The sequence below is a fragment of the Bubalus bubalis genome, chromosome 15 (assembly GCF_019923935.1).
Source record: "Bubalus bubalis isolate 160015118507 breed Murrah chromosome 15, NDDB_SH_1, whole genome shotgun sequence".
Taxonomy (NCBI): Eukaryota; Metazoa; Chordata; class Mammalia; order Artiodactyla; family Bovidae; genus Bubalus; species Bubalus bubalis.
The window spans coordinates 73,820,080-73,831,107 of record NC_059171.1 but is presented as its reverse complement, the minus strand read 5'-3'; the positions used below and the strand labels follow the sequence as shown (position 1 = coordinate 73,831,107).

The window sequence follows — 11,028 nt, the reverse complement described above, 5'->3', positions numbered from 1 at the left end:
GGGGTTATCTCAGAGAAGGACCAGCAGACAAAGGCCTGGGACAGACTCTGGGTCCCACCTCCCCTTTCAAGGTGGCCCACAGCCCTGTCCAGGCAGCACATTGGCAGAGCCTCAGACACTGGTCACTGCACCCATTCTCATTGGTAAAGCCCCCTCACTTGTCTGTTTCCCAGCCTTGACTCACTTTCCATCCTCGGAAAGGCCCAGAAGTTTGGTTCACACGGGCACGATCGGGACAGGGGTTCCCAGCTCGACATTCAAGCCTTGCTCCAGGGTTGGAGGCTGAGCACTTGGTTGGAGGGTAGAGGCAGAACCATTGAGGGTGGGGGCAGGTAGGTAGCCCTGGAGTCCTGGGCAGATGGGAAGCTGATGGGCAAGGGATTCAGAAGGGACCTGGGGCTCCCCTCGCAAGTGAAGAGCTGCCCGGGCTGGACGGAGGCAGCTCCTGAAGTTGTGAGCTCACCAGCTCACCAGATGTTGTCGTGCTTTGAGGGCTCCGGTATGACAGCTTGTAACCAGCTGTGCTTTACTCCTGCAGGGGATGGAGGGGGGCCTGCCTAGAACACCATCCCCACCCAGCCAAGCTGTCTGTGCCAGGCTTACTTTATTCATCCTTCGTACTCAGCCTGGGGCCACCTTCCTGGAGAACATTCTGCTGTCTGACTTAGACGCCCTCTTTGGCTCCTACGACCACTGTTTTGTCTCTATTATCATAATCGTTGCCTTCAATTGAGATTTTGCTTACTTGTCTGAGCTCCTCTAGGCTTGGAGCTCCTCAAGCAATGAGACTGTTTATCTTTTTGCTTTATCTGACCCATTGTAGGGAATGAACTGAACAGAAGCATTTATCAGGCATGAATACATCTTCCAGTGATTGTCTATCCGTTTCTAATTATGCAGAATGGCGGTTTCTCTGGCCTCACAGGAGCCTCACAGCCCTGCCAGCAGAGTGATGACTTGTCCACATTTCCCAGATGCAGCTCAGGCCCCGATTGGTGGAGGGGTTTGGCTCATTCTGTGGGAGAGTTGCTGAGTCAGCACGCAGACTCCCATCTGAATCTGAAAGCCATGTATCATCCTTAAGGCAGTGATACCCAAACCTGGCTGAGATCCATTAAGGAGGATGTAAGAATACACACATTCCGGGAAGGTACTAAAAAAAGAAAAACAAAAAGGAAGATGGAGGGAGGGAAGATGGAAAGAACGGAGGGAGGAAGAGAAGGGAGAAACAGGGGAAAGAGATTGTAAATGCTGAATAAAGCAAGAGGCTAATGTTATGGTCTAAACAGAAATCGCTCTAAAACATAGCATGATTTTAAGGAACTGATAGAGTCTCATAAAAGAGAAGCTATTTGATCATGAGGCTGGGCATAATACTCTTGAAATGCCCAGGGGCTGCATCACAGACCAAACATGTATTTCTAACTCATGACTTGGCCTCAAACAGTGTCTGTCAAGTCTTAACCGGGTAAATGATGTGAACTGTGGGAACCACCCCTAGGGAACAAAGCAGGGTCGGCTCTGTGAGGCCGAAGGACAAAATGAATCTCAGGGCATGGACAGCGAGACAGAAGAAAAGGAGGAGGGAGTGTCAGGAAAAAGCACGCTCATCGTTTACATAGCAAGCTAGCAGTTGTTAGAAAATGGACGGCAGAAGAGGAAAAAAGATCTTGTTCAGAATCACAAAAGTATCTAAAAGAAGAAATAAGAATTGCACTGTTACTGAGCTTGTGGAGGTCTGTGAGGGGAGGCTGGGTGAGGCGAAGTATGCTAAACCTTCATCTTTCTCAACAGGAAATCAACAGTCCTAGTATGAAGCTGATAAATCACAAATACACACCACAGTATGTAAAACAGACAGCTAGTGGAAGTTGCTGTACAGCACAGAGCGCTCAGCTGGGTGCTCGGTGATGACCTCGACGGGAGGGATGGGGGAGGGAGAGGCTCAGCAGGGAGGGGATATATGTATAGGTACAGCTGATTCACTGCTGTTGCACAGCAGGAACTAACACAGCATTGTAAAGCAATCATGCTCCAACAATAGAATAAAATATTCTTGGAAAAGAAATAAAATAAGCAGGCTGTAAACATACGGCTAAAAAATAAAAAAGACATTGTCTAGAATCACGGGGGAGACCAAACTAAAGTGAAACTGAGACGAAGTTGGGAAAATGGACTTATGGCAGACTGGGGACCAAGGGAGGGCGTTCCTTAAGCACCCAGTATTTCTTAGATTTAGGAGCCCCCGAGACCTCTGCAACCTCGAATATTTGGAAACAGGAACCTCAGGTCATTATCGGGCACTGTCCAGAGCCATCTTGGACAAATTGCCTGATGGCCTGGAGTGATCTGGGAGGAGCAGGGAAGCCAGGAGTCCCTGAGTACCGACAATCTGGGCCCCCGCAGCTCGCAGCTGTGTTTCAACTTCCCTTTGAGAAGGTTCCTCACTTCACCCCCTTGTCCGTACGGGTTGCTTCCAGCTCTGACGGAAGCTGACTCAGGCCAGCGCAGGGCTCCCGGGAAATGTCGTCACTTCCCTTCCTGATTCCTGCTGTGCTGACCCCCAAGGTCACTCTGGGCCTCAGGGGGAGGTGCTGCCCCCTTCACCTCCTGACTCCTGGGTGACCCTCGCCTTGATGTCGAGCATTCTGGGGCCTTCCTGTCCTTGGCAGAGAAGGAGAAAGTTTGTGACGTCTTCATGGTTGCCCTGACCCACGTCAAGCTGGCCCAGCCCATCTGGGAACAGACAAGGACTGGCAGAGGCATCTGTGTGGTGCAGGAAAAAGTGCTGGAATGGGAACTGGGCCCGATGGGGTGAGTGTAGCTTGGCCCCTTCCTTGTGATGCGGGCTCAGGCCTCCTCCAGCTCAAACGATGTAACTACCATATGTGTCTCTTTGGCCAGGCATTTTTTTGAGAGCTGTCTCAGGGCAGGACCAAGACGGCCTGGTCCTTGGACCATCTGATTCCTCATTCCTGGCTTCCTAACGGGCTGACTTATACATAGCAGGTGCCCTGAGTCGATGGTTAACTCTCCGGGCTCTGGGGACATCGCATTAGTGTTTTCTGCTGGTGTACACAGCACCTCCATCAGCAGGGTGAACCTGCAGACTAGGTGTTATGATAATGACAGGATGTTCAAATGGGATGTTTTTCTATCTCAGCTTTCAGAGGCTGAGAATGAGTAGCAGGTGGCATCCGGTGCCAGGCCCTATGTGCAGGGCTGACAAATGGGGTGGTCCGGGTGGGCTCTGTGAGCATGAGTCCATTGCCCACCCCGACCTTGTTGGAGAAAGTGAATGCTCCATTTTCTGAGCTATTGATGCTGAATTGGGGGTTTTGATATTGGACAGCTGAGAACTTAGGGAAAACAACGAGCTGTGTCTGAGCTTTGTTCCAAGAAGGATAAAACCTAGCTCTGAACAAGTGCAGTAATGTGTTACTTTTCTGTGGTTGCTGTAACAAATCAGCACATGTTTATGGACTTAAAACTACATGAATTTATTATCTTACAGTTCTACAGATAAGAAACTGACATACGTCTCAGGAGGCTAACTGAGCGTCAGCAGGCTCATTCCTTTCTAGAGGTTGTGGGGAAGAATCCATTACCTGCTTTTTCCAGTTTCCAGAGGCCACTCACATTCCTGGGCTCATAACCCCTTCCTCCATCTTCAGAGGGGCTTCCCAGGTGGCTCAGTGGTAAAGGAATCCACCTGCCAATGCAGGAGATGCAGGAGATATGGGTTCAACCCCTGAGACAGGATAATTGCCCAGGAAATGGCAATCCGCTTCAGTATTCTTGTCTGAAAAACTCCATGGGCAGAGGGGCCTGGCAGGCTACAGGTCGCAAGAGTCGGACACAACTTAGCAGCTAAAAACAACAAAAACCAAAACCACCTTGGGTGTCCCAGGTGGTACTAGTAGTAAAGAATCCACCTGCCCAATGTATAAGATGCAAGAGATCTAATCTCTTAGATTAGATTAGATTCCTGGGTTAGGAAGTTCCCCTGGGGTAGGAAATGGCAGCCCACGCCAGTATTTTTGCCTGGAAAATCCCATGGACAGAGGAGCCTGGAGGGCTACAGTCCAGGGGGTCTGGTAGAGTCAGCAAGGAGTCAGACATAACTGAGTGCCTGAGCAATGCAAAATGTGGATATGAACTTATTTGGAAATATGGGACTTGCATATGTAATCATGGATCTCAATATAAGATCATTTCGGATTTAGAGTGTCCTTGTAAGAGAAAGGAGAGGCAGGTTTGATGTGCAGAGAAGTCCGTGTGAGGACAGAGGCAGAGATGGCAGGGAGCCCTCAGTCATTAGTCACCAGAAGCTGGGGGAGGACCATGAAATGGATTATCCTTCAGGGCCTTAGAGACAGTGGCTCGGCTAGCCCCTTTGTGTTGGATTCTGGCTTCTAGAACTGAAATCATTCACTGCTGCTGCTTTAATACTACCCGCCTGACCCTTTACATAGTGTGTTACAGCAGCCACAGGGAGCAAACAGAGATCTCATCCACTGCCACCTCTGGATCCCCCAGGAGACCCAAACAAGGCCTGGAAAGGCAGAGCACGCCTCCTGGGGCTGTGTCGCCTGCCCCTGCCCCCTGTCTGAGCCCCCAGGCCTGGTAACCTGCTCCTGAATTAAGGGTACCTGGATCCACCAGGGCCATGACCCCGACACTGGGGCAGTTGGGCTCATTGGATTTCATAGTCCACGCTGGACTGAGGAAGTAAAGAGGTGCTTCAGGCCAACTCCAACCCTGGGCCAAGAAAGAATGGCTCCAAGGGTGAGAGGGCAGGATCAACTCTCATGGTCTTGGGAGCAAAGCTAATTTTGTGGCAGAGTGACAGCTGTCTACTCAACAACTATCTCTCCACTTGTCTCAGCTAACTGCACCCCAGCTTTGCTGGAACAGCAACATCTCCTATTATAGGAAACAAGTCATGCCTAGTCTAATCAGATCATGGTAAGCCCATTCCCTACTGTCTAAAAGTCTAAAGTAACTGGTCTAAAAGTGAGAACACAATTCCATTATGGACAATGAGATGTAGAGGGAAATCTGCTAGGAATTTCCAGGAAAGATTTTCCTCCAAAAAAAGAAAAAAGCACTTGAAGGCGAGGCCCTTGGTACTCTGTCCTGCTTACTTCCAGCATGAGATGCTGTCAGGAGGGGATGTGATGTCTGGAGCTGTGGCAGCTATATTGTGTTAGTGAAGTGAACCATCATCCATGGACTAAAGATGGCAAAGAGGAAGGCTACACAGAGTCTGGGTCCTTGATGGTACCACTGAGCCATTGGTCAATCTTGGGACTACTTGCCTCTGGAAGTATCCTTTAGTTAAAGCATTGTAGTTGGGTACTTGTTTACTTACATAGAACCATCTTTGCCAAAAAAACAAACAAACAAACAAACAAAACCACCTATAATGCAGGTTAGAGGTCACCTGGGGTTTCAGTGCTATCAATAGGCTTTTACAAGACATATAGACTTATCTGAAGTCCAGAAAGTACAGGGAAACAGAAATCAGAAGACTTGAGTTGAACTCTGATCCTCCACCTCTCCCCTGCATGAATTTAGGCACCATATAAACCTTTCTGAGCTCTGCCTTCCACATCTGCAGAATGGGAGTGATAGTCCCAACACATGAATATTCACTGACTTTGGTCTGAGTTCAAATGAGATGACGTGTGAATACAACTTGTGACATGTCATGTAAATGACAGACTGTGAACCAGCTCCACCTGCTTCAACTTTGCATTAATTGTGTGTGTGTATAAAGTGGGGGCGCGAGGGGAGAGAGACAGGAGAGAGAAAGAAAGGTTGGGGTGGGGGTGAGGGATTTAAACAGAAGACAACAGAAGATTTGCCTTTATAAGTGTGTCCCACAGGAGGTGAATCAGGTGCTTACCAGGGAACGCAAGTCAACCAAAAGCTAGGGAGAATTCTGCATCCTTGCAGCTCTTTCCTCTCACACTCAGTCAGGTCCTGTCGACTCTAATTTCTGAAGGGTTCGTGGATCTGTACCTTTCCCCGCTCCCACCCCATCCTCTCTGCCTCCATCCAGACCTCACCACCTCTCATTCAGAAGACTGTCCCAGCCTGAGTTGGCCTCCCACCTCCATTTTGGAATCTTCACAAGAGAATTCTTTCTAACACACAGGTGAGACTGTCTCCTTCTGGGATTCGCCCTTGATAGATCCCCATTCCCTGGGTCACTGTTGACCTGCCTGCCTCTCCTTCTGGAGGGGAGGCTCCTTGTCCCCCGCCCCACACCCCCAGTACCCTGCACAGGGCTTGGTGTAAAGGGGATGCTCCATCAATATTTGTTAGAAGGAAATAGCACCCTGGGATTCAAACCTTGGGAGGATTAAGACATAGTTTGGTGTCTCCCAAGTGAGTGACTGAGTGAAGTTGCTTAGTTGTGTCCAGCTCTTTGTGACACCATGGACTGTAGCCTACCAGGCTCCCCCATCCATGGGATTCTCCAGGGAAGAGTACTGGAGTGGGTTGCCATTTCCTTCTCCAGGGGATCTTCCCGACCCAGGGATCGAACCCGGGTCTCCTGCATTGCAGGCAGATGCTTTACCCTCTGAGCCACAAGAACCCCTGGTGTCGCCCAAGGACTGTCTGAAATTAACGAATCTGAGTCACCAATGCTTTTCTGCATGTAGACACTTTATTGATAGTTAGCAGCTATGTTGGAGAATAAGGTGTGCAGGGTGGCGTTTGGGATGGGGCTGGTCACTTGCTGTAGGTCTTGGAGGCTAACTCTGGGAGACCCAGGAGGTCTTCCGTCAGCCCGGAGCCAGCCGGCTGGTCCTCCTCTTCACTCTCTGCTGACAGCCCATCCTTAGTTTCATCTGAAATAGGAGAGACAAGGCTGGTCCAACCTGGATCCGATTTCTCCCTCATCTCTTCCCCTATGACCCAAAAGAGACCCCAGCCTTTGACGGGAGCTCCCTGGTAATGCCCCTCCAGAGGGACATTTCTGGGGAGGGGCACAAGACTTATAGCCTGACCCTAGGGACATACTAAGAGCACGATGGCCTTGGGTTCATTAACTGGGAAGATAAAATCAGAGTTGAGGACTTCCCTGGCAGTCCAGTGGTTAAGAATCTGCCTGCCAATGCAGGGGACATGGTTCGATCCCTGGTCTGGGGAGATTTCACATACCGCAGAGCAAGGAAGCCCATGTGTGGCAATCACTGAGCCCGCGACTCACAACTACTGAACCCATGCCTCCTAGAGCCTGTGCTTCGCAACAGAAGAGACTTCAAGGAGAAACCGGCACACCGCAACTAGAGAAAGCTTGTGCAGCTATGAAGACCCAGCACAGCCAAAAATAAATAAATTAATAACAATTATAAAAAGCAGAGTTGCGAGCCTAAAATGTATGTTGGCCAAGTTGCTTCCTGCTGAGCACTCCACCCTTTCGCTCCCCACATGAGGAGCTCCTGTCAAGCTGAAAACCTCAGCCCCAGCGTCACCTCCCCTAGGAAGCCTTCCCAGAGGCTCTGGGGAGATGCCAGCCCTCCCTCCCTTGGGACCTCCCTAGTGAGGGGTCAGGCTTCCATCATGGCACCACAAAGCGGAAGGGCATTCGCTGGTTATGTCACTCACTCCCCCACTCTTCCGGAAGCTTCTGCACTGCTCTCTCTATTCCCAGTGTCCTCATGATTCACTTCCTCTCAGCACCTTTGCAACAGACATTCTCTTCAACAGGAAGAGGTGAAATACCCACTTCCCCCCTGGCAGAAAGCCCTTTCTAAGCTGTTTCAGCCAAGCCTCCGAGGGCAGCGAGCAGGAAGTTCAAGGTCTCTCCCCACAAGTGCTGCCTGCCCATGGCTCCCTTCTCAACCCTTTCAGCCCTCCCCACCCCGGGCCCCCAGGGTCTTCTCGCTGTGCCCCCATCAGAACAGGAGCCGTTGGCAAAGAGGACCCACTCCCCCTGCCCCCAGACTGTGAGCCCCTCACGGGAAGAGGTGATGTCAATGGCATCCCAGGAACCCGGTGACCCCCTGCTCCCCACCTGCTGAGGCCTTCAGAGACTGGATGTACTTGGACCAGAAGGAGCAGTCGGCTTTTTTCAGGCCCTGTCGGTTGGGGAGCAGGACACTGAGCTCCTTGTAGCTCTCTGCGCCATCGCGGGGGACAAAGTCAGGCCAGGGGGCTGCAAATTCAGGCGCTCTCCTGGAGAACTCATGAGGGTAGTTGGGATTTCTGGGGAAATGAGAAGAAAGCAACACCCATGAGGAACAATGCTTTTTCCTTTCATCATCTGAGATCACTGCCAGCTCACACACAGTCTCTGAGGACCTAGTAACACATCTTTAGGTGTCGGAGCAGGAGTTGAAAACCCGCCCCATCTGATTCCAAGGCTGTGCTCTGAACAGCTGTGTTACACATGAGTAAAGACACAGAGGCCCTGACTCACCCCTCTTAGGCCATTTCAGGAAGAGGAAAAGATGTGAGTTCAGGACCCAGCAGTGTTTCCCAGGACCTAGCCCTGCCCTTCTGACTTTCTGATCGCTCAGGAGGTCACATGTCCCTTTCAGTCCCGGTGATCTTTGCTCTGCCAGTGTCTGGAATGCCTTTGTTTGCCCAAGGCCTGGGCAGGAAGGTGGGCCTGGAGCTGAACAAATTTGTTGGCCACCTACAGGTCACCTCGTGCTTTGAAGTTTTCAGGGGGCTGAGTGCTGAGCTAGGTGAGCGCTGCTGGTCTGGTGTAAAGGGACAGAGGTAAACCACAGGGGGGCGGGCAGTGAAGCAGGAACTGGTTCCAGAAGAAGGAATGGTGAGCACACTAGCTGGGCTAGAATAGAGGTGTGTGGGAAGGCTGGAGGGAGACAAGGGTCTTGAGCACTGGAACTTCATTTGATCATCTAAGATGGCAGTCCTGCACTTGGGGTGATTCTGCCTTCCAGGGGGCATTTGGTAATGTCTGAGATATTTTTGTTTTCATAAATGGAAGGATTGATGATGAAGCTAAAGCTCCAAAATTTTGACCACCTGATGTGAAGAGCCGACTGCTTGGAAAAGACCCTGATGCTGGGAAAAATTGAGGGCAAGAGGAAAAGGGGGTGGCAGAGAATGAGATGGTTGGATGGCATCATCAACTCAATGGACATGAGTTTGAGCAAACTCTGGGAGATAGTGAAGGACAGGGAAGCCTGGCATGCTGCAGTCCATGGGGTAGCAAAAAGTCAGACACAACTGAGTGATTGAACAGCAACAACATAACTGGAACACGGGTGAGGTGCTCCTAGCATCTAGTGGATGGAGGCCAGGGAAGCTGCTAGACAGCCTACAATGCCTAGGAAGCCCCGCCACAAAGACTCACCCAGACCAGTGTCAACAGTGCTGAGGGGGAGAAAGTCTAGAGCCATCCAAAGGAGTATATGATTGGGATGTTTCTGTACCAAGGTCACTTTGAGTGGAAGGGGAGACTCAGTCAGGGAGACCACTGGCAGGGAGGCAAGGGTGAGTCCATCAATGCAAAGTGTGACCTTTGCATTCAGAGGGAGGGGAAGGGATACACATGACAGCCTCCATGAGCACATGGTTCACTCACCCGGATCGGATGAAGTTGGAAAAATACTGCATGATTTTCAGGGAAAGGCTTTTCTCCTCCAGAGTAAACTGCCCCTCGTAGGCAGGGTAGAAGGGAAGCCCAAAGGCATACAGAACATCTGTCAGCAATTCCAAGCTGGGAAAACACACGGAAACAAAAGTTACAAGAAAAAACAAAAGTTAAAGGAATATTAAACTGCTGGAAGAACCCACATGAGCCAAAATCCAGTATTCATGCCCCAGTGAAGATTTTCTCTCTTTATGTCTTAGATTCCTGTGTGGTGCTTAATTGAGTTGAGATTCTGCTTGGCCCTTAGTCCAGTGGCCCCTTGGGCAGATTCTCGGCACATAGATAGGTTGAAGAGTACCCAACCCTGAGAATGCAACTCCCTGGAAACATCTGTAAGACTAAGCAATTTTCTAAGACAGTGTTCTCTTGACTGCATTCCATGATACTTAGAACACTATCAATTGAACTTCTGTTTGTTCAAAGTAACTTGTGTTTTCAACCCCTTCTCTGTGCTAGTCCTTATAATCATATATGACTTATACTCTCCAACTCTTTTCCAGGTTGACACTCATCCATGTATCCCACTCAGTACAATGCCTGGCACATAACTGGTCAATAATACACATGCTATGCTTAACTAGAGATCTGGATGGATGTGAGAGTTGGACTGTGAAGAAAGCTGAGTGCTAAAGAATTAATGCTTTTGAACTGTGGTGTTGGAGAAGACTCTTAAGAGTACCTTGGACTGCAAGGAGATCCAACCAGTCCATTCTAAAGATCAGTCCTGGGTGTTCTTTGGAAGGACTGATGCTAAAGCTGAAACTCCAATACTTTGGCCACCTCATGCAAAGAGTTGATTCATTGGAAAAGACTCTGATGCTGGGAGGGATTGGGGGCAGGAGGAGAAAGGGATGACAGAGGATGAGATGGCTGGATGGCATCACCAACTCAATGCATGTGAGTTTGAGTGAACTCCAGGAGTTGGTGATGGACAGGAAGGCCTGGCGTGCTGCAATTCATGGGGTCGCAAAGAGTCGGACACGACTGAGAGACTGAACTGAACTGAACTGAATAAGCAGCAGGCAGGAGGGAATAAAGATTTGGAAGCCCAATGAGTAGTTGAACTGAGCTGGCGATGGGGAGACAAGTCCAGTGGCACACAGGTCCATGGGAGTGAGTGCTGGGAGAAAGGCTGGAGGGACTTTATAGCAGTGTAGCAGAGAATCTGACTTTTCCCAAGAAGTCTGGCCCATGCCCTCTGGTGGCTGGGAAGTAATCCATGCCATACCGATGTGAGTGTCTTTCTTTAGGGCAGCACTTTGTTGGCCATGCTGGACCTTCCTTAAATGTAGCAGTATCAGCACAGGGGCTGGCCATGCCAGATCAACCACGTGACTTAGCGTGGGGGCTCTGTGTCATATGATAACAGTCAACCTGGAGACTGA

General features: G+C 50.1%; 1 protein-coding gene and 1 long non-coding RNA gene across 3 annotated transcripts in view; one reads left to right on the top strand and one right to left on the bottom strand.

Moving 5' to 3' along the window:
* The first annotated feature begins 2,068 nt into the window (after window positions 1–2,068).
* On the top strand, window positions 2,069–8,025 carry LOC112579220. 2 transcript variants are annotated; one of them, XR_006545086.1, is made up of 3 exons: window positions 2,069–2,814; window positions 6,068–6,163; window positions 7,136–8,025. It is a non-coding gene; the product is annotated as an uncharacterized LOC112579220 (long non-coding RNA). The 2 variants fall into 2 exon arrangements; XR_003103721.2 differs by having other exon boundaries at window positions 6,011–6,163; window positions 7,250–8,025.
* Window positions 6,658–11,028, bottom strand: part of TG (thyroglobulin) — a 237,052-nt gene continuing 232,681 nt past the window's right edge. Inside the window, exons 46-48 of the mRNA XM_006079344.4 lie at window positions 9,575–9,709; window positions 8,033–8,223; window positions 6,658–6,863 (exon numbers count right to left, since the gene is read on the bottom strand). Coding sequence (XP_006079406.4) covers window positions 6,745–6,863; window positions 8,033–8,223; window positions 9,575–9,709 — 445 coding nt within the window. The 3' untranslated portion in view covers window positions 6,658–6,744. The remainder of the gene's footprint in view (window positions 6,864–8,032; window positions 8,224–9,574; window positions 9,710–11,028) is intronic.